General features: G+C 51.9%; 4 protein-coding genes and 1 long non-coding RNA gene across 9 annotated transcripts in view; 4 read left to right on the plus strand and 1 right to left on the minus strand.

Annotated features, from left to right (window-relative positions):
* The first annotated feature begins 10191 nt into the window (after positions 1–10191).
* Positions 10192–11551, plus strand: LOC128758308 (uncharacterized). The gene is made up of 3 exons (XR_008414484.1): positions 10192–10748; positions 10823–10887; positions 10959–11551. It is a non-coding gene; the product is annotated as an uncharacterized LOC128758308 (long non-coding RNA).
* Positions 11552–12760: 1209 nt separating this feature from the next.
* glrx2 (glutaredoxin 2) lies at positions 12761–14251 on the plus strand. 4 transcript variants are annotated; one of them, XM_053864254.1, is made up of 4 exons: positions 12761–12964; positions 13453–13519; positions 13644–13820; positions 13881–14251. In XM_053864254.1, exons 1-4 carry the CDS (start codon positions 12906–12908, stop codon positions 14040–14042), a joined length of 465 nt encoding a protein of 154 aa, XP_053720229.1. In that variant the 5' UTR covers positions 12761–12905; the 3' UTR covers positions 14043–14251. The 4 variants fall into 4 exon arrangements, with proteins under 4 accessions (XP_053720229.1, XP_053720220.1, XP_053720231.1 ...); XM_053864245.1 differs by lacking the exon at positions 12761–12964 and adding an exon at positions 12971–13143; XM_053864256.1 differs by lacking the exon at positions 12761–12964 and adding an exon at positions 12971–13125.
* Positions 14252–14322: 71 nt separating this feature from the next.
* uchl5 (ubiquitin carboxyl-terminal hydrolase L5) lies at positions 14323–17077 on the plus strand. 2 transcript variants are annotated; one of them, XM_053864122.1, is made up of 11 exons: positions 14323–14517; positions 14809–14872; positions 14932–15037; positions 15119–15244; positions 15315–15376; positions 15472–15602; positions 16201–16264; positions 16421–16523; positions 16585–16698; positions 16762–16860; positions 16932–17077. In XM_053864122.1, the coding sequence occupies exons 1-11, from the start codon at positions 14442–14444 to the stop codon at positions 16974–16976; spliced, it is 990 nt and encodes a 329-aa protein (XP_053720097.1). In that variant the 5' UTR covers positions 14323–14441; the 3' UTR covers positions 16977–17077. The 2 variants fall into 2 exon arrangements, with proteins under 2 accessions (XP_053720097.1, XP_053720090.1); XM_053864115.1 differs by having other exon boundaries at positions 14364–14517; positions 14932–15244.
* A 266-nt stretch (positions 17078–17343) lies between these two features.
* On the minus strand, positions 17344–19421 carry LOC128758250 (regulator of G-protein signaling 13-like). The gene is made up of 5 exons (XM_053864230.1): positions 19334–19421; positions 19210–19269; positions 19078–19142; positions 18855–19021; positions 17344–18796 (listed from the first exon to the last, which is right to left on the minus strand). Exons 1-5 carry the CDS (start codon positions 19411–19413, stop codon positions 18608–18610), a joined length of 561 nt encoding a protein of 186 aa, XP_053720205.1. The 5' UTR covers positions 19414–19421; the 3' UTR covers positions 17344–18607.
* Positions 19422–23411: 3990 nt separating this feature from the next.
* Positions 23412–25327, plus strand: part of LOC128758175 (BMP/retinoic acid-inducible neural-specific protein 3-like) — an 11564-nt gene continuing 9648 nt past the window's right edge. Inside the window, exon 1 of the mRNA XM_053864073.1 lies at positions 23412–24865. The gene's annotated coding sequence lies outside the window, so the exon portion shown is untranslated. The remainder of the gene's footprint in view (positions 24866–25327) is intronic.

A 25327-nucleotide genomic window follows, 5' to 3' on the forward strand; every position in this document is an offset into this window, starting at 1 on the left:
GGGTTTTCAGTGCGCGTCATGGCCGCGTCATCCAGCCCAGGAGCCGCCATGTTGGAGCTCCTCTTTGTCAACACCCCCATAGGCTGTGACTGGAGTGAGATGGAAAACCTCAGAAAGGCTCGTCGTGCGTGGTGTGCGGACGAGTCAGGGAACTGTTATACCGAGTCACCTCATATGAGAATGTGACGTATTTAAACATTTTGATGACTGTGTGTGTGTGAGAGAGAGAGCTTTTTCAGGGAACGTTCTGAAAACTGTGTGGGTTGGCATCAATAAACATGTTCTGATAAAAGTCTTCCACGGCAATACAATGCAAATGAACAGTCATTTAGGCTGCACTTTTTCTTTTTTAATCCACAGTTTGGCCTCCAAGGTCCTGCTTCAGCTTCGCTAACCACAAGCTCCTCCTCTCTTCCTACAAGTACTGGCATTGTTCTCCTTGGTTTGTCATCACTTTTGGAAGTGGATAAAATTCCAAATGTTTCTCACGATGGGAACGATTCGTACAATCCAAAACACCAGCGTAATTCAGCACTTTACAAGGAAACGCTGCAGCATGGCCTTCGGTACCGCTCTGTGCTGAGCAGTGAGGATCTCCAACATGGCGGCTGCCGGGTTTGATGACGCGCCGTGAAAACCCTCCACATTTTTCATGAAAACACACCAGTGTTTTGTGACACTCTTTGTTTGATTTTTTGCTTTGTTTTGTCTCCGTCGTTTCACTGGTGTTATACTTCATATTATATGAATTTACGGCTTTCTATGTTCATGTTCATTTTATTTTATGTTTGTGGAAAAAAAAAAAAAAAAGCTTTCACGCTAACTGACCTCGGTCATGTAGAATGGTTAAAGTCGCTGCTCTGATTGGTTCACTGTAAACCGTCGCTGACCAATAACGTTGAAGGCTGGCAGCTGATGAACCAATCACGAAACACCTGCTGGAGGTTGTGAAAACCAGCCCAAATGTAATGAATCTGCAGAGCGCGGTGTTGTCCAGCCGTGCGTGTTCTACAGAGGCGGGCCTGAGCGGAAGACCACCCAACCTGGCAACCCTGCCTGTCACTGCTGTCACTGCCCTCTTTGCTTCTTCATCCCGTTTTGCTTCCAGGGCTCCGTTTTATGACGTCATTTCCTGTCCACATGCGCATAATTTATGAAGTGATGCTAATTGATGAGTTAGCATCACTTGCCTACGTCACTGCACCCACGTGGACTTCATCGAATCATGGAGAGAAGCAGGTTGTGCTCCACATCTGCCGCCAAAGATGAAGAATGTTGAGGACCTCAAGCCTTTCAGGGAGTTTCTCTTGACCGGCGTCTTTGACTCCAGCTGGTCAAAGATTGACAAACAAGATTTGCTGCTCGCAGCTTTATATTGAAAGGTATGAAACTAACAACTCACTTGACAGGAAACAGCAACATTGGCCGTCATTTTAGTCAGTCATCGTATTTCTAATGACCTTTTATGCTCTATAACATACAGTGCAAAAATAAATTGAGGCATATTATTCTTATATTAATGACGTGTTAATTCCAGTTAATAACTGTATTTAATACAAAAAAACAGGCGGGGGCGCTGGTGAGCACCTGATGGAGTAGGTCGTATTTTTTGTGGCTCCTCCACGCTGACTTATATAAACTGTTGAAAACGATTTCCATCATCACCTCGACGACAGAAAACGCTTTGAAGAGGCTGACAATATGACAAAAAGCAAGAACAAGTCACAGAAGGTTGCAGCAACTCGCTCTGAAAGCGAAGACGAGGGTCAACCGACCGAGCTAACTAGCGTTAGCTCGCCTAGCTCGTGGAGTCACGAGGGAACACCTGAGGCTTCAGGCCCTCCTTCGCTCGTACTGGAGCCTATCAAGCGCATGGAACACTCCATGGACGGAAGGCTCGATGACCTGGAGGCCTCTCTCGAAGGTATGAAAACTGCCTGAGCAGCGAACACGTCTCGCATTGTAAGCCTGGAAGCGACACGAGAGGAGCATGACGGGCGCGTCACGGAGTTGGAGAAGTGCTGTGAACAGTTGACCAAACAGAACAGGATTCTAAGTGCCAAACTGTGTGACTTGGAGGGACGTTCACGGCGGCAAAACATCAAGATAATTGGTCTCCCAGAGAAGATTGAGAAAGGCGCGCCTCCTTCGTTTGTTGCGGATTTCCTCCCGAAACTACTGCGGTGGAGCGGAGCACTTTCCCGACGGAATCAAAGTGGACCGTGCACATGGATGAAGGATCGGAAGGAGTTTGACAACGTTAGGCAGAAGCTGCGCCAGGCTGGTGTGCCAAACGGATCTTTAGTCCCTGCTCGCCTCATCTTGACGCACGGCGGTGAGACCAAAGTATTCAACTTGCCTCGCGATGCAGAGATTTATGTTGATCAACACATCCATACTGCTGGTGCTGCAACGGACTAAACTGAAACGACGTGGTAGCGTGTCTTTTCTCCACCTTTTCTTTGCACAACTTTTGCACTTTTTTGTTTGTTGTTTAAGTTTACCGTCATGAGCAAACTTGGTGTTGTGTGTGTATCGGTGTGTGTGAGGGTGCGTGTGTGTCTACATGAATGTTGATAGGAACGACAAAAAGAAGTGACATTTATTTTTAACATTGTTTAAGGCAGTAAGGTTTTTAGCCGATGCTAGTACTCATTATAAGGTGATTTAATCTTTTAGTTTTTTTCTTCAGTTATTTTATATTTTGATGGAAATGTCAGTGTGGTGTTGGGCCTTTGTCTCATGTGCAGCTCTTTTTCGGATCGTTCACCAGAGCTATGTTCGGGTCCATGACCCAGCATGTCCATCCTGATGGGGGTTTCACCTGTCTCAGTTCTCTAGGGGGCAGGGGACCAGGGGATTTGGGGTACACTTGAGTTTCTCTTCTGTTCTTTTTTTGTTGCACTCCATTGAATTCTTGTGCAGTGAGATCCAATAAGTTGAATAATTGACAACAGGGGTGGTTCTAGTAATGTCATTGGTAAAAACATGAATATATGTTCTTGGAATGTGAAGGCTCTAAATAACCCTGTTAAAAGGGCCAAGGTGTTCGCTCATCTCCACAGTTTGCACACGGATATAATATTTCTACAAGAGACACATATTGAGCAGACAGCAGTTTTGAAACTGAGATGTGGATGGGTAAGGCAAACGTATCAATCAACATGCTCTGCCAAAGCACGCGGTGTGGCAATATTAATCGGAAGGAATGTTCCCTTCAATCATATATCGACCCAAACAGACCCAAATGGTCGCTTTGTAATCGTGACAGGCACCATTTTGACGTGTGTCATGTGACATTATTGAATATCTATGCTCCCAATTTCGATAACCCTGGGTTTTTTCGGAGCATTTTCAAACGTATTCCTGACATATCCAAAACAACTTTGATTTCAGGGGCTGATTTCAATTGTGTCTTGGATACAACACTGGACAGGTCCTCCACACATTCAAAAAGCCCACTTGACTCCACAATCGTTTTAAATCATTTAAAGAAGTCCATGAATCTGATTGATATCTGGAGGATTCAACATCCCACTCAGAGAGATGATTCTTTTTTTTCCAAAACCTACACACGGATCGATTATTTTTTGATTGACTCTGTCTCCTCATCGAAATATTATAACATACTCATTTCAGATCATAGCCCAGTTATGATAAGCGTTGATTTTGGTTTGAAGAAAGCACAATACAATTGGCGTTTGAACCCTAATCTACTCAAGAATGAAGAGTTTTTAGACATCTGTGCAAAGCAGATCAATGATTCTATTAAGCTGAACGACAAAGGGGATGTTTCTGATTCAACATTGTGGGAAGCTTTTCAAGTGGTTATTGGAGGGACTGTGATATCTGATGAAGCCATGAAAACAAAGCAAAGAAGAGCCAGGTTAGTTGAAATTGATCAAGAAATGACAAAAGCTGAGATACAATATAGAGAAAATCCATCTACAGCAACACTCAAAACTATTGTCAAGCTCAGGCATGAATATAACACTATTCTTACTGATCAGGTGAACACGATGCTTTTAAAAATCAAACATAAACACTTTGAATTGGGGGACAAACCCACATCTTTACTTGCTCGGCAGTTGAGAGGAAGGCAAGCCAGTAGAGCAATACTTCAACTTTCATCACCTGAGGGCACCATCATCACTGACCATCAGGAGATCAATGATTGTTTGAAGAGATTCTACTCAGATCTATACACCTCCCAAAACATAGTCACTGAAACAGAAATAAGTTCAATTCCTCTTCCACAATTACAAGATGAGGCACGGGAGAAACTCACTGCTGAAATATCATTACAGGAGGTCCTGAACGCAATAAAAGAATTTCCAAATGGCAAGTCAAGTGGGCCGGATGGGTATTGTGTTGAGTTTTAGAAAGCATATGCAGAGGAGGTGGCTCCCTTGTTGCTCAGAATGTTTCAAGAATCAATGAAAAACAAAAGATTACCACGTTCTTTGTATGATGCCAATATATCCTTGCTGCTAAAAAAAGACAAAGTTGAAACTGATCCTTCATCATATCGACCAATTTCGCTTTTAAATTGTGATCTCAAAATATTTACGAAGATTTTAGCTCCTAGGTTAAATGAACACATATCCACTATAATACACCTTGACCAGACGGGTTTGATTCCCAGGAGATTTTCATTTTTTAATGTACGCAGACTATTAAATATTGTTAATCATAAATGGAGCAAAGATTCAAAGTCTGCCATCCTTGCACTTGATGCACACAAAGCTTTCGATCAACCATTAAAAAATTTGGCTCAGGCGAGAGTTTTGCTTCTTGGGTTGAGATGCTATATTTGTCCCCGACTGCAGCAATTCTAACCAACTGGGACCGATCTATGTCATTTAATCTTCAGCGTGGAGTTCGCCAGGGATGCCCATTGAGCCCTCTATTATTGGCTTTGTGCATTGAACCATTGGCAATTAGTATTAGACACAGCCGGTATATTACCCCGATACATCTGGGGAAAATGGATCACCACATGGCTTTGTACGCTGATGACATTATATTGTTTCTAGCACAAATTGAAGAATCTATCCCAGCGCTGCTGGATCTCATTGAAAGAGTTGGAAATATGTCTGGATACACAGTGAACTGGCAGAAATGTGAATTAATGCCTCTGGGCAATGGTGCTACCAGTCAAGATAACTGACCAAATAAAATATCTGGGAATTACTGTGAGTAAACAGTCAGATTGTTTGTATGATTTCAACTGTGTAAAAGTAGTCAACCAACTGCGAAATAATATAGAATACTGGCAAACACTCCCAATGTCAATGATCGGCAGAGTCAATGCTATACAAATGGTCACATTGCCTCGGTTCCTTTATGGATTTCAAAATGTGCCAATTTTCGTTCCCAAAACATTCTTCAAAACTTTGGATTCGATTATATTGGCTTTTGTTTGGGGTTCCAAAAGTCATGGAATAGGTGAGAAACATATTTGTAAATGTAAAAAACTCGGCGGCCTGGCTCTTCCTGTATTCCAACACTACTACTGGGCAGCAAACGCTCACGCTCTTATTTATTGGAATAATGCATTTCCTGGTGATGTCAAGGACATCACTCCACCTTGGGTTGCTATTGAGCAAAATCGAATAGATACTTCCCTCCCAGCCTTGCTACATATGAAAGGAGGGAAGACCAAAGCCCAGAAAGAGCTTGGCTTTATTGTTAAAAACTCTTTAAAGCTATGGAAACAAATTAAAAACAACTCTCGGCTGCCTGAAACTTCGAGTTTGGCCCCAATTTGTCATCATCATTTATTCCCTCCCTCAAAACTAGATGCTGGTTTTTTGGTGTGGAAAAGAAAAGGACTAGTCACCATTAATGATCTGTATATCGATCATGTTTTTGCATCATTTGCCCAATTACAGCAAAAGTATACACTTCATACATCAGATTTTTTTCGATACTTACAAATCAGGAGTTTTGTTCAAAATAATATTTCACATTTTGAAGTCTACTCCCCCCTGGAAGAACTTGAATCGATTATAATAACCAAACCTTCTCCAAAGCACCTGGCATCTTTGTTTGTAAACGTATGTGACTCTTCTATGACACCGAGTCCTGAACACCACAGGGCCTTATGGGAAGGTGAAATAGGAAGAGAAATAACAACATCCACTCTTGTTCAGTAAACTCAAGGCACCAGTTGATCCAATATAAGGTAGTACACAGGCTTCATGACTCTAGAGTGAAGCTTCACTCATTTTACCCATCCACATCTCCGTGATGTATCAAATGCAAACAGTCTGAGGGAACTTTAGGTCATATGTTATTTTTCTGCCCTAAACTCACTCAGTACTGGGAAGAAATATTTCAGATTTGCTCTGAGGTTTTGTGTAGAGATTTATCTCCTAACCCTGGAACGGCCATTTGAGGTAGCTCACAACAAATGGAAGATTTAACTAATTATCAAAGAGTGGCAGTTTCATATCGCATGGTTCTGGCAAAAAAGACTATTCTGCAGTACTGGAATAAAGAAGTTCCACCTCGCTCTGACATATGGCTGATGGAATTTTCAAATACCCTTTACATGGAGAATATTCGCTATGCTTTAGCAGGTAGAACTGAAAAGTTTAAACGGATTTGGCAGCCATTTTTAATGTATATTACATCGCACGGATGACTCTAGACACCTCTGGACTGTAATGTTCTCTCTGTAATATAATGTATGAACGCCTGAAAGGATCATATATAGATTTTCTTTTGTGTATGGAGTGCACCCTTTTGTGTTTTTGTTTTTTGTTACGGGGGATTTGGTGGGATATGTATGTTCTGTCTTGCATTTTTGAAAACTGGAAAATAAAATACTACAAAAAAAAAAAAAACCTGGCATATTTATGAATAATTGACACTTGGTACTTCACATCTAAAAACTAGATCGATGCATGTTCACCTCAACAGCAGAGATGCAAACAAAAGGAACATTAAAGACATTGTCAAAGTAGGGACAAAGACACCAGTGTGTCTGTGTCTGTAGGTGTATGCATGTCACATGTTATGTTTCTGTTTAAATGTTACTAAACTGATTCTTTTGGAAGATGGCAGGATGTTGTACACTGGAACTAATGGGCAATATCTTCGTTTGGTGGTGTTCACTGAGGAGCAAAAGAGCTCTGTCCTCCACGAATGCCACGATGGTCCAGGGACAGGAAACCATCGTGGTGTGAGAGCCAGCAGAGACAAGGTAGTTGCTGGTTATTACTGGTCAACTTTAAAGGAGGACGTGTGTGACTGGGTCAGTACTCAGATACAATAACTATCTCAGTGAAAATAAGGCTGTGTAAAGGTTACTCTTCTTTGTACCAGCTGAGGTGCTGCCATCGATGCCAACTCAATGACAATAAGCAGTGGAGGATGGATGGATGGATGGATGATGGATGGATGGGTGGATGGATGGATGATGGATGGATGGATGGATGGATGGATGGATGGATGATGGATGGATGGATGATGGATGGATGGGTGGATGGATGGATGATGGATGGATGATGGATGGATGATGGATGGATGGATGATGGATGGATGGGTGGATGGATGGATGATGGATGGATGATGGATGGATGGGTGGATGGATGGATGGATGGATGGATGGATGGATAAGAGATGGATGGATGGATGATGGATGGATGGATGGATGGATGGATGGGTGGATGGATGGATGGATGGATAAGAGATGGATGGATGGATGGATGGATGGATGATGGATGGATGGATGGATGGGTGAGTTAGATAAGTATGGCCCATTAAGTTCAGATGTTGTTTTCCTTTACTGTTTAGGGTGAGAGGACAAACCAGAGTGTCCAGCGGGCTCTGAGACGATATGTCAACGAGTCACACGACGACTGGGACATCCACCTTCCAGCAGTCGTGTATGGCATTAACACAACTTCACAGGTCCGAGCAATCTTGTCTTTAGGGTTTTTTTATCTGAAGTGATCATAAATCATAATAATATCATCATAATAATGTCTTTGTCTTCAGGCCTCCACGAAGTGCACTCCGTTTTTCCTCATGTTTCACCGACATCCTCGCTTTCCTGAAGTGAGATGGAGATTCATGGGAGGTTGGAGGTCCAGAGGAAGACATGGACACCACAGTTGATAAGATAAGACTCCTGAATGAGAAGGTGTGTCCAATTCATGATACAAAGAATCTTGTTCATGAGAAACTAATACCATTTTCACATGATAGGTCCTTCAAAACATTGAACTGGCTCAGGAAAGACAGAAGAAAAAGTCTGTTTGAGTGTGCACAGTCAATGTTGGAGATGATGTCCTCGTCTCAGGAAGCCCCAAAGATGGGCTTCGTTCAGCGGCCATGTCCAGTCAGCATGAGGGTCCCTTCACTGTTACCAGCATCTCTTCAAAAGGCGTGGCAACAGTGAGAAAAAGTGATGGGAAGCACCGGATGCTCAACATAAAGCGCCTCAGGCCATATAGGAGATTGGAGAGTAGGAATTTTATTTCAAGTTTCTTCTTCATTTTCACCTCAAAAACCTTGTCAACCACTCATGTTTTCTTTGTTGTTAGCTCTGAGTCGTCTGATAGCGTTTTGGCCTGACCACCCATATTGGACTGACAAGCAGGATGATCATCTCTACGCTTCATGTGGAGAGACATGGGAGCAGAAGTTGGGTCCTCTTCAGGATAAACTGGCAAGTGATATCTCCATCTGTTTTCCATGGCAAAAAGATTTCATCAGCTAAATCCTAATATCTTCACTCGTGGCATGGTGTGGTCTTGCATTCTAGTTGTCCTATGTACTGGACACCAGTCGTCCTGCAAAGGAACTTATTGTCAAAGATGGCAATCTCTGTCTTGTTGGCCAGGAATTCTGGACTTTGGGCCTTCCACGATGCAGGGATTCATCTGTGTGTTTATTTAGATCTTTGTATTTAAGGAAACTTAAAAGAGTCATAAGGTCTTAAACATAGAATGATTTCTTTGTCTTGATCCATTCTCTTTTAGAAACGCCTGCCTGAGGCTCATTCAAGACGCTGCTCAGCCATATGTCATTTTTTTAATTCAAATTCAAAAGTTACAGTGTATACATATTGATGTCTGATTTACTCAGGGGAAGGACGTTCATATTGTGGATACGTTTGTCGTGCCACCTGGGAGTTGGATCATGTAGAGCCCTCAGTTGGTCTGATGGGGAGTGATTTCACTATTAAGACTGAATGTTTCCCACATGAAAATGGAATGACTGTCTTGTTTTTGTAATGCCAGGACAACATGAGATCAAAGGATGTCGTGATGTTTCCAGCATGGAGTCGTCAACAGAACCAGTCAGACCACTACTTGTTATGTGTTGAGTGAACAATCATTCATCAAATTCATTCGACTCCTGTAATGTTTATGAGCCTGTCTAACTGTTATATCCACATGTGTCCATTGCAGGTGTTACTGGCTAAAGAAAAAGAGATGCTCTTCTTCCTCATGGCTTTGGAGATGAGTCATATAGAGCAATCTTTAGGTGGATATGAAACAATGTCCTCGTTGGTCCTGTCCTACAGCATCGTTGGGGAAATAAGCCTTGTTCACTGGCTCATGGTTTGTATTGGAGCCTTGTTCACTGGCTCATGGTTTGTATTGGAGCCTTGTTCACTGGCTCATGGTTTGTATTGGAGCCTTGTTCACTGGCTCATGGTTTGTATTGGAGCCTTGTTCTGTGGCTCATGGTTTGTATTGGAGCCTTGTTCACTGGCTCATGGTTTGTATTGGAGCCTTGTTCACTGGCTCATGGTTTGTATTGGAGCCTTGTTCACTGGCTCATGGTTTGTATTGGAGCCTTGTTCACTGGCTCATGGTTTGTATTGGAGCCTTGTTCACTGGCTCATGGTTTGTATTGGAGCCTTGTTCACTGGCTCATGGTTTGTATTGGAGCCTTGTTCACTGGCTCATGGTTTGTATTGGAGCCTTGTTCTGTGGCTCATGGTTTGTATTGGAGCCTTGTTCACTGGCTCATGGTTTGTATTGGAGCCTTGTTCACTGGCTCATGGTTTGTATTGGAGCCTTGTTCACTGGCTCATGGTTTGTATTGGAGCCTTGTTCACTGGCTCATGGTTTGTATTGGAGCCTTGTTCACTGGCTCATGGTTTGTATTGGAGCCTTGTTCACTGGCTCATGGTTTGTATTGGAGCCTTGTTCACTGGCTCATGGTTTGTATTGGAGCCTTGTTCACTGGCTCATGGTTTGTATTGGAGCCTTGTTCTGTGGCTCATGGTTTGTATTGGAGCCTTGTTCACTGGCTCATGGTTTGTATTGGAGCCTTGTTCACTGGCTCATGGTTTGTATTGGAGCCTTGTCTTGCAACAAGCAGTTCATATTTTAGCCTCGTTCAATGGCTGTGGGTAAGAACCTTCAAATAATTTGGTAAATTCGTGGTTATATGGGATGTAACTGTGCTCTCATTGTTCTTTCCTAGACGAATCGCCACATCACTTGATGCTGGACCATGGCGGGAGAAAACTGGCAGTGACTTTGATGTACACATCTAATTGTCATAGCCAACTTCATTTATTTCAAAATCTAAATTGACGTGATGCTGTGTTTTTGAGGGCTTTCCTCAACAAACCTCCTCCAACCACTGTGGAGTCATGATGCTGATGGTCAACATGTCCTTGCATATTTATCTCATCCATTCTCTCAATGTAAACAGCTGTTTTTATTTGACAGTACGCTCTCTGCATTTGCACCGACCGTCCAGTTCACTTTTCTGAGGTGAGTTTAAATCATGTGTCAGTCAGCAAAACATGACCTTCTTCATTTGAATCCAATTTTAATGCGTCCTTCAGAGTGGCACGGTGTCTGTCCGCAAGTGGTGGTGTGTGCAGCTAATGGAGAGGTTCTCCATCGAAGGGTAAGGTAACATTTCAATCAGTCATTTGACTTGTACTGATCAAATAATGAATGAATTGGATTATTCTAAAGGCCTGGTCAGCGATTTGCCTTCTGGACCCAGGAGGCTAAAGAACTGCTCCATGGTGGACTTGAGCCTCTTCTTCGGCTGAAGGGCCTGGAACAATCCACTTTTGGTTTTCCCTGCACTTGAATAACACCAGTACTAGCAATAGTATCTTGTGTTTTGGGGTGATGGCAATATGTGCTATTTGACCTTGCTGCAGGATCAGTCGACAAGCGTGCAGGATCTCTCCCTGGCTGTGCAGTGGAGAGATGAAAACCCAGGTGTCTTCAAGAGTCAGTGGAGGGAGGGTGCCCGCATTCCATGGTATGACAGAGCAGGAGCAGGAGGAGGCTGTGAGGCGTCTGCTGGAGGACAATGGAGATGGCACTGATGCCAGGGAGCCTTTCATGTTCGTTTGTGACCACATGGAAACCTTTATGAATGAATGAATGTCGTGATCAGAGAGACCTGAGAGTGAATGTGTTGCAGATAATGGTGAGTAGATGAAGGTCTGTTTTGTCTGGTGAACTGTTCGGCCATTTGTTAATAATGGTGTGTTTTCATGTTTTGTATATAAAATAAGTTTAGTCATTTATAAATAATGTTGGTGTGTTTTCATGTTTTGTTAATAAAATGTAATCCTCATAAAAGTTGTGATTCAATGAAAAAGACGTTTGTCTCGTCAAATGAACCACTGAGACCTCGTTGGCAAGATAGAAAACTGCGTGCAAATTGCACAGAAAGATCCAATTACTTCATCTGAAATCTTGTTAAAATATCCCAATTGTTGAATACAAGTCAAATGTAGTGATATATATTTAAAATAAGGTTAAAATACAGTTAATACGTCGGCGTAGAAGAAGAAGCAAATAGGGCAGTGACAGCCCTATTTGCTTCTTCATCCCGTTTGGCTTCAAGACGTTATTTCCTGTCCACATGCGCACATGGGTGCAGCTGCTTGACACATAAATTAGAATCAAATTAGCGCCGTCATTAGGCCACGCCTCACTACACGCTGGTATTTCATCAAGAGAAGCAGAATTTGAATTACTAAAGTACTACGCCGATGTATTAACTGTATTTTAACCTTATTTTATATCAATCACTACATTTGACTTGTATTCAACAATTGGGATATTTGAACAAGATTTTGTTTTGTTTGATGAATCGTCCAAAGGAAACTGTTGTGATGGTCACCTTGTTTATTTGTTCATCTTACAGCCTGTTAGTCCTTCTTCTTGTTTATTTCTTTTTCTCTATCGACACCTAGTGGTCATTTTACAAACATCACTGATTGTCACAGATTTCAGATGAAATAATTGGATCTTTCTGTGCAATTTGCACGCAGTTTTCTATCTTGCCTACGAGGTCTCAGTGGTTCATTTGACGAGACAAACGTCTTTTTCATTGAATCACAACTTTTATGAGGATTACATTTTATTAACAAAACATGAAAACACACCAACATTCTTTATAAATGACTAAACTTATTTTATATACAAAACATCGGAGGCAAGATAGAAAACTGCGTGCAAATTGCACAGAAAGATCCAATTATTTCATCTGAAATCTTGTTAAAATATCCGAATTGTTGAATACAGGTCAAATGTGACATATATAAAATAAGGTTAAATACAGTTAATACGTCGGCGTAGTACTTTAGTAATTCAAATTCTGCTTCTCTTGATGAAATACCAGCGTGTAGTGAGGCGTGGCCTAATGACGGCGCTCATTTGATTCTAATTTATGTGTCAAGCAGCTGCACCCATGTGCGCATGTGGACAGGAAATACGTCTTGAAACACCCATGTGCGCATGCGGACAGGAAATGACCTCACAAAACTGAGCCCTGGAAGCAAAACGGGATGAAGAAGCAAATAGGGCAGTGACAACCGCATCTGGCAGTTACAGTGACAACAAGGGCAGTGACACCCTCTTTTGTCCCTGTTGGGTTGCCATAAGGAGGTGTCGCGCATGCGTGTGCGGGCGGGCTTCCGGTGTACGTCACGTTCCCTTCCTGGTCGCAGAGTGAGGTAGGCTGCTGCTGCTCAAAACACGCGTTCGAATCGGTCGCTCGTTCTCGAAGCCGCACGTTCCATCCAGCGATCAAAGTCCAGAGCATCCTGACCGTCTGTTCTTTCTTCCCGATGTGGTTTCGGACCGGAACCCGAGCGGCGTGGACCGGATGTCGCAGGTCATTGTCTCTGACAAGGCACGTAGCGAGACCACTGAATGGTCCAGATCGATGCTGTCGCCCGCGGTGTCTTTGTTGTGCGCTCGAACCAACGATAACGTCAGAGTAAACAGTGAGAGTGTGACGTGCGTGTTCCGCGTCCGGAGACGTCGCTGCGTGACGCTATCGGTCTGCTCTGCTTGGTGACTCTGGCTAATCCCAGATTAGCCCAGTCCGGTCCTCACAGCCACAGAGGATGCCCCTGTTCCGGGTGACCCTTGCCGTAGCTGCTCTATTGGGGCTCGCTGGTCCTCAGAAGCAGCTGTGTGATGCGTCTCTTCATTCCAGGATGGGGAACTGGACCTCGTCCACAGGAGCCCAGTCTGGCTCGGCGCCGTGCGCCCAGTATGTCGAGGTGAGCGGCTGTGTGTGTGTGTGTCTGTGTGTCTCTGTGTGTGTGTGAGTGAGTGTGTGTGTCTGTGTGCGCGTGCGTCGGTGCCGTGATGCCTGACCTCTGTGTGACCCCGGTGCCCCCTCAGGATCTGGTGTCTCAGCACTGCGTGGTCATCTTCTCCAAGACCACGTGTCCCTACTGCAGGATGGCCAAACACGTCTTCGATGAGCTCGGCACAGCGTACAGGGTGGTGGAGCTGGACCAGCACAGCGAGGGCCAGCGCCTGCAGGAGGCACTGGCCCACGTGACGGGAGCTCGGACGGTGAGCCACCGCGCCTGGGTCTGGTGCCGTCCATGCTGAGGTGCTCTCTCTCCTCCTCAGGTTCCCAGAGTCTTCGTCAACGGGAAGTGCATCGGCGGCGGCACCGACACCCGACAGCTCCACCAGCAGGGCCGGCTGCTGCCGCTCATCCAGCAGTGCGCCCCCTGCTGCGCCGGCGAGGAGGCTTCCGGGAGCGGCTCCCTGCCCCAGGCCTCCAAATGACTGACCGCCCTGCCTCTGAGCGCCGCACTCCTCCTGGCCGCCGTCACGCACATGTTTTTAGGGACTTGAACTGACGTTTTACTCTGTATTTAAGCTTTTGACTGACGTGTTTATTTCAGCCGGTGCAGCGGTTGTGCTGCCTGCTGGGACCAAGACGGAGCTGGAGTCTCCTGGTCCTGCTGTGTCTGGTGTGCTTTCAATAAACCAACTCGGATATGACGGTTCTCCAGGTGGCTGTGTTGTGACCGCCCCGCCCCGCCCCGCCCCTCCGGCCGTCTCTGCTCGACTAAACGAGCGCCCGCCAGACTCGGTGACGTCACGGGAGTGCGGCGAGGCTGCGGCGGTTGCTAGCTCGCTGCTGTCACGCGTTTTCAGTCGGAACAAGCCGAGTCGCTCGCCATGTCCGGGAGCGCGGGAGAGTGGTGTCTGATGGAGAGCGACCCGGGGGTCTTCACGGAGCTCATCAAAGGCTTCGGTGAGTGACTCAGCAGCGCGCGCGCGCGGCGGCTAACTAGCCTGCTATGCTAGCGGGCGCGCCGCTGTTGCGTGTTGGTCGTGCGCGCGACCTGGGCTCGGGACACGGTCGCCTTCGCAGCGTCAGAAGAAGGTTTCCTCTCTGAACCCGAGTCGAGTCGGTGGAGACGCGGCGTCAGGAGACGCGACACGGTCTCGCTGAAGCCTCTGCGCCGCGTGCGCGCGCTCCGGACCGTCGTCGCCGTCACGCGACCAAAGGGCCCTCGGCGTTAATGGGGTTTGTCTGATTCAGGATGCCGCGGCGCTCAGGTGGAGGAGATCTGGAGCATGGAGCCCGAGAACTTCGACAACCTGAAGTAAGGCGCGCGCGCGGCCGGCGATGCGGAGGGAGGCTGAGCGCGTGCTTGTGTTCCAGGCCGGTGCACGGACTCATCTTCCTGTTCAAGTGGCAGCCGGGGGAAGAGCCCGCCGGCTCCATCGTGCAGGACTCCAGGCTGGAGCGCATCTTCTTTGCCAAGCAGGTCTGTGGCCGCGGCTCCGCCCGAGAGCCCATCTTGTTTTCAACCCCGGCGCGTGCGTGCGTGCGTGTGTGTGGTCCTCAGGTGATCAACAACGCCTGCGCCACGCAGGCCATCGTCAGCGTCCTCCTCAACTGCGCCCATGCCGACGTGCTGCTGGGCGACACGCTGACTGAGTTCAGGGAGTTCTCGCACAGCTTCGACGCCGCGGTGCGTTGGGCGCCCAGGAGGTGGGTGTGTGTGACCGGGCTCAGGCTCTCATGCTGCTGTGTGTCCGCAGATGAAGGGCTTGGCCCTCAGCAACTCCGAGGTCATCAGGCAGGTCCACAACAGCTTCGCCAGGTAGCCCCGTCCCGCCGTCTGGCAGGTGGACTCTTGTGTGTGTGTCGGCCCTGGCAAGATGCACCTGCAACCGCCGCCTCTGCTGCTCTCCACAGGCAGCAGATGTTTGAGTTTGATGCCAAGTCCTCGTCCAAGGATGAAGATGCCTTTCACTTTGTCAGCTACGTCCCTGTCAATGGCCGGTTGTACGAGCTGGACGGGCTCCGGGAGGGACCCATCGACCTGGGTACGAGGAGTGTGTGTGTGCTGCAGGTGTGAGGCTTCACCTGGTGTGAAGCAGCGGTGAGGCTTCATTCATGCAGGCCTGAGGCCTCACTTGATGCTGCAGCTGTGAGGTTTCACCTGGTGCTGCAGGAGTGAGGCTTCACCTGGTGCTGCAGGAGTGAAGCTTCACCTGGTGCTGCAGGAGTGAAGCTTCACCTGGTGCTGCAGGAGTGAGGCTTCACCTGGTGCTGCAGGTGTGAAGCTTCACCTGGTGCTGCAGGAGTGAGGCTTCACCTGGTGCTGCAGGAGTGAGGCTTCACCTGGTGCTGCAGGAGTGAAGCTTCACCTGGTGCTGCAGGAGTGAAGCTTCACCTGGTGCTGCAGGAGTGAGGCTTCACCTGGTGCTGCAGTTTTGAGGCTTCACCTGGTGCTGCAGGAGTGAAGCTTCACCTGGTGCTGCAGGAGTGAGGCTCTTGCCAACAGGGACCTGGGTCCAGATGAGGTGTGGCTCTGAACCCTCCGCCGGGCCGTCAGTCCGGTTCTCTCAAGGTTTCCGGGCCCAGGTCGTGGGTGTTCTGTAGAGACCTTTGACCTTTGCTTCCCGTGTGTGCGCTCCTCAGGCGTGTGCACCCAGGACGACTGGATCGGCGCCGTGCGACCCGTCATCGAGAAGAGAATCCAGAAGTGAGTAGCTTGTTTGTGTTGGACGAGGACCTGCGTCGAACCCCTTCTCTGAGAGCCCAGCTTTGGTCTCAGCGGTCAGAAAGCCTCAAACACCAAGGTGTCTGTGAGGCCAGCCTGTGACCTTCACCTGACCTTGACTTGCTGTGGGCCCGGCAGGTACAGCGAGGGAGAAATCCGCTTCAACCTGATGGCCATCGTGTCGGACAGGAAGATGATCTACGAGCGCAGGATCGGCGAGCTGCAGACTCAGCTGGCCCAGGTGAGCCACCGCCGCCGCCCCCTGTCTGGCAGCGCCAGCTTGATGTGGGCCGTGTTTCCAGGACGAGCCCATGGACACGGACCAGAGCGGCACCTTCCTCAGCTCCATCCAGTCAGAGATCGCCAAGTACCAGCTGCTGATCGACGAGGAGAACCTGAAGCTGAAGAGATACAGGGTTGGTGGGGGGCGGGGCCGGCGGGGGGCGGGGCCTGATGTCATGACCTGCCTCCTGTTTCAGGTGGAAAACATCCGGCGGAAACACAACTACCTCCCGTTCATCATGGAGCTGCTGAAGACTCTGGCCGAGTACCAGCAGCTGCTCCCCCTGGTGGAGAAGGTAAGCAGCGTGGCCTGCTGCCTGGCCTGGAGCTGGCGCCGCCGCCAACCCTGCCCCGCTTGTGTGCGCAGGCCAAGGAGAAGCAGAGCGCCAAGAAGGTCCAGGAGGCCAAGTGACGCGTCGCCCCCCGGCTGTGAGATGCTGCAGAACAAACTGTCAAACGCATGAAGGAAGCAAATGTCTTATTTTGGTAATAAAACGTCTGGTGTTGACCTGCGTCCGCTGCAGCGCGTGCTGATGGGTTCAGGTGGTGTCCGTGCCCTGGCGAGGCGTGGGCGGCTCTGACCCGGGTTCTGCCGGTCCCTGGACCAGGACAGACCCGACGCCACGCTGCGACTTCACTTGTTCATGCTGAAGGGGACTGTGTCAAATGTCTGTGGAGGACGGCGCTCCCTGAAGGTCACCTGACCTGTCATGTGACGGCGACACTGAGAGGAGGCGCTCCAGTGCAGCCAGTCAGGTGTGTCGGAACAAACGCTTTTATTCACCTCAGCAAACAAACATGGGTATAACTGCAGGTCAAAGGTCACCGTCGCTCCCAATGGTCAGTCCACGTGACGCTCCGCCCCCACCCCACTGAGCAACACGGACCCTTCTGGCAGGACCGCCGCGGTGACCTGTGACCTCCGTGGGTGAGCTGTGGTGTCTTGACCGGATCCCGGTGGCTCTCAGAGGTCGTGACCTCCATGGGTGAGCTGTGGTGTCTTGACCGGATCCCGGTGCCTCTCAGAGGTCGTGACCTCTGTGGGTGAGCTGTGGTGTCTTGACCGGATCCCGGTGCCTCTGAGAGGTCGTGACCTCCGTGGGTGAGCTGTGGTGTCTTGACCGGATCCCGGTGGCTCTCAGAGGTCGTGACCTCTGTTGGTGAGCTGTGGTGTCTTGACCGGATCCTGGTGGCTCTCAGGTCATGACCTCTGTGGGTGAGCTGTGGTGTCTTGACCGGATCCCGGTGCCTCTGAGAGGTCGTGACCTCCGTGGGTGAGCTGTGGTGTCTTGACCGGATCCCGGTGGCTCTCAGAGGTCGTGACCTCTGTTGGTGAGCTGTGGTGTCTTGACCGGATCCTGGTGGCTCTCAGGTCGTGACCTCTGTGGGTGAGCTGTGGTGTCTTGACCGGATCCTGGTGGCTCTCAGGTCGTGACCTCTGTGGGTGAGCTGTGGTGTCTTGACCGGATCCTGGTGCCTCTCAGAGGTCGTGACCTCCGTGGGTGAGCTGTGGTGTCTTGACCGGATCCTGGTGGCTCTCAGGTCGTGACCTCTGTGGGTGAGCTGTGGTGTCTTGACCGGATCCCGGTGGCTCTGAGAGGTCGTGACCTCCGTGGGTGAGCTGTGGTGTCTTGACCGGATCCCGGAGCCTCTCAGAGGTCGTGACCTCCGTGGGTGAGCTGTGGTGTCTTGACCGGATCCCGGTGGCTCTCAGAGGTCGTGACCTCTGTGGGTGAGCTGTGGTGTCTTGACCGGATCCCGGAGCCTCTCAGAGGTCGTGACCTCCGTGGGTGAGCTGTGGTGTCTTGACCGGATCCCGGTGGCTCTCAGAGGTCGTGACCTCTGTGGGTGAGCTGTGGTGTCTTGACCGGATCCCGGTGGCTCTCAGAGGTCGTGACCTCTGTGGGTGAGCTGTGGTGTCTTGACCGGATCCCGGTGCCTCTCAGAGGTCGTGACCTCTGTGGGTGAGCTGTGCCGCTGCCATGCTAACCCTGGTGCGCTGTGCTGTGGTCTCTAGCTACGTGACGTCCTCACCGCGGCGTCTCAGCCCTTGGCGGCGTCGGCGGACAGGTTCTCCAGCAGAGTCCGGTAAATGTGGGAGCGGAGGAAGCGCGGGTACGAGTCCCGCTCCATCAGGGCGTACACCATCCTCTGGGCCTCCTGGAAGCATTGCATGCTGGGCGTCTTGACGCTGCGCCTGATCTGCTCGCGCGTGTGGTAGTCGATGTTGATCTGCAGAGACGACAGAGCTTTAACCTGTCAGGCAGAGCAGCGCGCCGGCGCCGGTTACCTCTCGTGGAGATTCGGCCTTGACAAACTGCTCGTAGATCTTCTTGGCTCTGGACGACTGTCGGAAGGACGACCTGATCCTCTTGTAGTCCTCGCAGGTGAGCCAGAACTCCAGGTTCTCATCGCTGTATTCGGACTTGAGGAAGCTCCGGAAGGTGGCCAGCCCGTCTGGGGGTCAAAGGTCAAGTCAGAAGGGTGGGGACTGGCGCGTGGTGGTCACTCACATTTGGACTCCAGAAGCTTCTCCAGCGACTGTGACCATCCCTGCGTGTCCTCCAGAGTCAGCCTGCTGCGGAGGAGGAGGAGGCAGGTTCAACTCCCAGTCTCTCACACGCGGGCGGGCGGGCGCTGCTCACCTCTCTGTGGCGGACGAGGACGAGGACAGACACTGCAGGCGACGGATGAAGCTCCGGCCTCTGTGGAGCACAGCGTGAGTGAGGGCTGCTGCCACAGCTCCAGGTGGGAGCAGCTGAGACTCACTTGCTGCTGTTCCTCCTGCCGTCCTCCTGCTCCATGATGGTGAGCCGTCTCTCTGGCTCCGTCCTCAGCAGCAGCCGCATGGTCCCATCCTCCCCCACCGTCGCTGGCTCCTCCTGCGCTTTATAGCGCCCGCCCTTCACCACCACCCCCCTCCCCCCACTCATGATGCCCACCAACCGTGGCCTGCGGGGGCTCGGCCCACAGGAGAGGAGCGAGGACAAACATGCCGACTCATGCCGATGCCCATGCAATGAGCGGCCACTTTGTGGAGCTCGTCTTCCTCAGAATGAAGCCACCGTGACTCGGACCTTGTCCCGGCTCCCCGGCTGCTCTCTGCCCTGACGGGAAGTGACATCGCGGCTCGGCCCGGCTCCTAACAAGGCAGCGGCGTCAGAGGGGATGGTGCCGCTCCGGTGGAGCCGGCTCCTCTCGTGGTCCCGAGGCTGTCCTTTTAAAGTCAGGATCAGGAGGCGCAGGCTCGCAGGGTGAGCCGGGTGATGCTTTTCCACTCCTCTGCTGCTCACTAGAGCAGGACGGTGACCACAAACAGCAGCCGGTCGCCACGGCGACGCAGGAAGTCTGCGCTCCACGCTGGCGTGAGCCGCGCTCCTCCGAACCAGGAGCGGACTGCAGGAGGAGCCGGGTCACTCAAGAGCCAGCAGGCGGCGCTGTTGCCTGGAGGGTGGTCTGCGCTGGCCAGCTGCTTCAGGACCACGGAAAACCAACAGACCTGTGATGAACACCTCTGCAGGGAGCAGGTCAAAGCTGGGCCGGACACAGGCCCGGGTCAGGTAATGAGTCAGGCAGGTGACGAGTCAGACCAGTGACAAGTCAGACCGGTGACGAGTCAGGCAGGTGACGAGTCAGGCTGGTGACGAGTCAGGCTGGTGACGAGTCAGGCGGGTGACAAGTCAGGCAGGTACGAGTCAGGTAGGTAATGAGTCACGCAGGTGACGAGTCAGGCAGGTACGAGTCAGGTAGGTAATGAGTCAGGCAGGTGACGAGTCAGGCTGGTGACGTGTCAGGCTGGTACGAGTCAGGCGGGTGACGAGTCAGGCTGGTGACGAGTCAGGCAGGTAACGAGTCAGGCCGGTGACGAGTCAGGCTGGTGACGAGTCAGGCCGGTGACGAGTCAGGCCGGTGACGAGTCAGGCAGGTAACGAGTCAGGCGGGTGACGAGTCAGGCTGGTGACAAGTCAGGCGGGTACGAGTCAGGCAGGTAACGAGTCAGGCGGGTGACGAGTCAGGCTGGTGACAAGTCAGGCGGGTACGAGTCAGGTAGGTAATGAGTCAGGCAGGTGACGAGTCAGGCAGGTACGAGTCAGGTAGGTAATGAGTCAGGCGGGTGACGAGTCAGGCAGGTACGAGTCAGGTAGGTAATGAGTCAGGCGGGTGACGAGTCAGGCAGGTAACGAGTCAGGCGGGTGACGAGTCAGGCTGGTGACGAGTCAGGCAGGTAACGAGTCAGGTAGGTAATGAGTCAGGCGGGTGACGAGTCAGGCAGGTACGAGTCAGGTAGGTAATGAGTCAGGCGGGTGACGAGTCAGGCAGGTAACGAGTCAGGCGGGTGACGAGTCAGGCTGGTGACGAGTCAGGCAGGTAACGAGTCAGGTAGGTACGAATCAGGCAGGTGACGAGTCAGGCAGGTGACGAGTCAGGCTGGTGACGAGTCAGGCAGGTAACGAGTCAGGCGGGTGACGAGTCAGGCTGGTGACAAGTCAGGCGGGTACGAGTCAGGTAGGTAATGAGTCAGGCAGGTGACGAGTCAGGCAGGTACGAGTCAGGTAGGTAATGAGTCAGGCGGGTGACGAGTCAGGCAGGTACGAGTCAGGTAGGTAATGAGTCAGGCGGGTGACGAGTCAGGCAGGTAACGAGTCAGGCGGGTGACGAGTCAGGCAGGTAACGAGTCAGGTAGGTACGAATCAGGCAGGTGACAAGTCAGGCAGGTGACGAGTCAGACTGGTGACGAGTCAGGCAGGTAACGAGTCAGGCTGGTGACGAGTCAGGCTGATACGAGTCAGGCCGGTGACATGTGGTGAAGTGCTGGACCAGCAGGGGGAGCTGTTGTCCTCCTCTCAGCGGTTCTGCTGGGCGCCAGACTCTTTTCTCATCCTGGTTTCTTGCTGCGGCTCCGAGTGGCTCGGACCTCGTCCTGAAGCTGTGACGGAGCAGAAGCAGCTGCTGCTTCCAGAACCGGCAGGAAGCGGCCGGCGACCCCTGGTCCATAAATTTCAGCTGCCTGTCGATACAAGTGGCCACATTAACATTGCAAAGTGAGGCGGGAAGTGGACTGGGTCCAGGTCCAATGACAGCAGCGACACCAGAGCGGGATCCATCATCGTGTGAGGCCAAGGGCGGACGACTGGAAGCGCTTCATCAGGTCTTCATCCGGACTCGGATCACGTCGCCCGCGCTTGACTATTCAGCAGCAGTTTGGACTGGAACCAGGAGGGCCGGTCTGACCTCACGTCCCAGAGACCTGAGCCAGTGCTCCAGGGACCCGGACACGTCCTGACCCGAGGTTCTGACCCAGAATTCCCCCTCAGGGCAGGAGGCTCCTCCCGCCGGCCCAGTTCTGCTTCTGACAGAAGGAGCCCGGCACGGATCACAGACCGTCACTGGAACACCAAAGACTCACCTGCGTGGCTTCCGTTGCACCGTAACGTCTCCTGCTGTTACGGTGCGGCTGGATGATATGCTACCTCCTGATGATAAGCTAACTCCTGGTGCTACGTGACCTCCTGATGCTAAGCTAACTCCTGATGCTAAGTCACCTCCTGATGCTAAGCTAACTCCTGATGCTAAGTCACCTCCTGATGCTAAGCTAACTCCTGATGCTACGCGACCTCCTGATGCTACGCGACCTCCTGATGCTACGCGACCTCCTGATGCTACGCTAACTCCTGATGCTACCTAACCTCCTGATGCTAAGTCACCTCCTGATGCTAAGCTAACTCCTGATGCTAAGTCACCTCCTGATGCTAAGTCACCTCCTGATGCTACGCGACCTCCTGATGCTACGCGACCTCCTGATGCTACGCTAACTCCTGATGCTACCTAACCTCCTGATGCTAAGTCACCTCCTGATGCTACCTAACCTCCTGATGCTACGCGACCTCCTGATGCTAAGCTAACTCCTGATGCTACCTAACCTCCTGATGCGAAGTCACCTCCTGATGCTAAGCTAACTCCTGTGACGGTCATGTGACTGATTCTGGAGCGCGGCCCGGTCCAGTGGTGCCTCCTCCTGGAGGTTCTGGTCTGAATCACCCAGAACCACGTGACCAACCTCGACCGTGCTCCGGGCCGCTGCTGGGACTGCTGCCGCTGCCGAAGGTGACCCGGTCGGAGCGGCGCTGGTCCGGGTCCGACAGCAGTGTGAATAATTCAGCAGCGCAACTCAGCGGCCTCCATTACTCTGATTAAATAGGTGTCGGCGCTGCGGCTGATTCATGGCTGTGTTTGGCGCCGGCTCGGCTATAAATACACCTGTGGGAGGCAGCGCTCCTGACCCAGGACCAGCGGGTCCCAGTCTGCTGTGCTGGCGCCAGTCGCCCCCTGCCGGCGGACCTTCCTTCTGAACGCAGCTGTGACATGTTTGGCCTCAGTTATGGCTCGCGAGTGGCGCGAGGAGCACTGACCCGCGCAGCGCCTCTGCTCTCTGTTTGTTGTTTCACCTCCGGACCCACCCGGCTGATGAGTCCCGTCCTCTCAAGGGGCCCAGCAGAAGGTCACGTGGGACGGCACTGACCCGGCCGGGTCCGGTCCGGCAAGTGCTGCAGTTGCCATGGAGACGACAGCGCAGGCAGCAGGAGTGGCGGACACTCACTGATGCGCCGGAATGTTCCGGAGATAAGCAGGCGACCTCCACGCTCATGTGGCTCCAGCTGAGGAGAACTCCTGGTCCATGGAAGTTCAGACGGCTCAGCAGCGTGGCTCTGCTGCCCCTGGGTCCACAGCAGCAGAGCAGCGTGTGGGTGTCGCCACGTGGTTCCGAATCATCGTCCGTGATTCTCTCTTAGTGAACATCCAGGTTCAACCACCAGATGGTACCGTGCGCAACAGGCCTGTCGGAGCCACAGCGCTGCAGCAGAACCAGAACCTCTGAGGAGAACTGACCAGGACCCGATGGTGGTTCTGGACGAGCGACAGCGCCGTGTGACGGGAACCAAAGAGGTCCGCTTCTGGTCGATGCTCGATCAGAACCAGAGCCCGACTCTCGTGACCGCTCTGGCTGCTGGGTCAGAACCATCAGGCGGACAGGAAGTGAGCCGTGTGGCCCCACCCCTCTGCAGGAGGTCCCTCCTCCACTGACCGTCACCCTCCTGTGTGGACACACACACACACACACAGGTGAGCGATGAGGGGATGAGGCTGGGGAAAGGGTGACAGCCAGGAGAGGTCCCCACGAGGCCAGAGAGACGGACCTGTGTGTGTGGGTGTGTGGCCTCAGGGGTTTGGACTGGGGCTCTGACAGGCAGCTCAGACTCACCCACACCCACCCAGGCTGCTCTCCTCCCTCTGGTCTGCTGGACCCTCGGGCACCTGGGCCCCACCTTCAGACCCCGCCAGCGTCTGAGGGCTGAGGTCTCCACGGGTCTCTGGGGAGGCAACCTGAGTTCCCAGGGTCATGAGAGAGCTGGCTGGAGCAGAAGATCACAGCTCTGCCTCTGAGATGAAAGGTCTCAGCGTGTCAACCATGCGGGAGGAGGAGCAGCCTGCCGCTCAGATGAGACGGCAGCCGCGTGGAGACATCTGCAGGGGTTCAGCCAGAGTGGACTCCACGTCACTCTGAGTCACTTGAGTCTCACTTCTGCCTTCCAGCGCCTGCTCCCACTCGTGTGCCGCAGCTCCTCCAAAGCGTCAGATGTGTCTGCTTGCTGGATTAGCTGCCGCGGATTGTCACACGCTGCTGACTCACTTCAGCTCTGGGTCTGGATTGAAGTGCGTCTCATCCAGGTCACAGTACCGGCCGGCGAGGCCTGGCGTCCGGATGAGACTCACTCATGAGAGAGTCAGGAGAGCTGTCGGGTCAGAACCAGGAGCCTCCTGAGCGGTGGCTCTGGTCCCGCTGCACCAGGATCCATCGCGGCCCAACTTCATTTGTTGAAGCCAAAACGTGGAGAAAACTTTATCATTCCCCCCACGTCCCCCTCCCGCCGCCCCTCCATCACAGGGGGCTTCTTGTGTCTCCACCATGTGACCGAGCGAGAGGGGAGGGGGACTCGCTCGCTCGCTCTCTGCTGCTCCTGCACTCGCTGGCGCGGTCGGTTCCGAGTCGCCGTGGATTTCCGTCCGGATTTTCGCGACCGCACTCCGCCGCAGCCGGACCTGGGAACGGCGCATCGTGGACCTGCGGCTGGACGCTCCCGCGGTGCCGTCTCCGCCGAGGCAGCGGGACCGGAGCGCAGAGGCGGAGCTTCTCCCGGCCAAAGTTTCCGCCACTGGTGCCGCTCACCCGCTGCGGACGGACTGATGGTCGGCGCTCCGAACCGGGATGGGGCTCAACTTTAGCTGCTTCCCGGAACCGAGGTGAGTTGGCGCCTCCGTCATCTTCATGGTCTCCACCTGCTCCTCAGCCGCGCCGGTCCTCGGGCAGGGTGTGACGGTCCTCGTGGCCCCGGCGGCAGATGTCAGTCCAGAGCCGGACCTGGTCCCGGCTGACCTCCTGGACCTCCCGTCTTCATCAGCGTGGATGTTGACGGCTTCCTGTCGGAGCCCGCCTCCAGAACCGCGATTCGCCGAGACGTCCCCCTCGTCTTCTTGAGTGTGGAATCATGAAGGGACGTGTCCTGGGGCAGGTGGGGCCCCTGCTCCCCGCTCAGTCCAGGGTTCTGGAGGAGCGGCTGTTTGCACCAGGCTTCCCTGCTTCTGCAGCGAGTCATGAGTCGGACCTGGCCCAGTCTTGATGGGACAGAAGGACTCCGCGGGCCTGAAGTTGGGCACCTGGTTTGGTTACTCCTGTGAGTCCGAGTCTCTGGTCCAGTCAGACGC

Source organism: Synchiropus splendidus, chromosome 1 (assembly GCF_027744825.2).
Source record: "Synchiropus splendidus isolate RoL2022-P1 chromosome 1, RoL_Sspl_1.0, whole genome shotgun sequence".
In the NCBI taxonomy this organism is placed as follows: domain Eukaryota; kingdom Metazoa; phylum Chordata; class Actinopteri; order Syngnathiformes; family Callionymidae; genus Synchiropus; species Synchiropus splendidus.

Coding starts and splice junctions, on each gene's coding strand:
- uchl5 (XM_053864115.1), top strand. CDS start 14,442: ATGTCCGGGAGCGCGGGAGAGTGGTGTCTGATGGAGAGCGACCCGGGG. Junction 14,873..14,931: donor GAGAACTTCGACAACCTGAA/GTAAGGCGCGCG, acceptor CTTGTGTTCCAG/GCCGGTGCACGGACTCATCT. Junction 16,265..16,420: donor ATCGAGAAGAGAATCCAGAA/GTGAGTAGCTTG, acceptor TGGGCCCGGCAG/GTACAGCGAGGGAGAAATCC.
- glrx2 (XM_053864245.1), top strand. CDS start 13,079: ATGTGGTTTCGGACCGGAACCCGAGCGGCGTGGACCGGATGTCGCAGG. Junction 13,144..13,452: donor AGGTCATTGTCTCTGACAAG/GCACGTAGCGAG, acceptor TCTTCATTCCAG/GATGGGGAACTGGACCTCGT. Junction 13,821..13,880: donor ACGTGACGGGAGCTCGGACG/GTGAGCCACCGC, acceptor TCTCCTCCTCAG/GTTCCCAGAGTCTTCGTCAA.
- LOC128758250 (XM_053864230.1), bottom strand. CDS start 19,413: ATGCGGCTGCTGCTGAGGACGGAGCCAGAGAGACGGCTCACCATCATG. Junction 19,270..19,333: donor GGCAGGAGGAACAGCAGCAA/GTGAGTCTCAGC, acceptor TGTGCTCCACAG/AGGCCGGAGCTTCATCCGTC. Junction 18,797..18,854: donor AGGCCGAATCTCCACGAGAG/GTAACCGGCGCC, acceptor TCGTCTCTGCAG/ATCAACATCGACTACCACAC.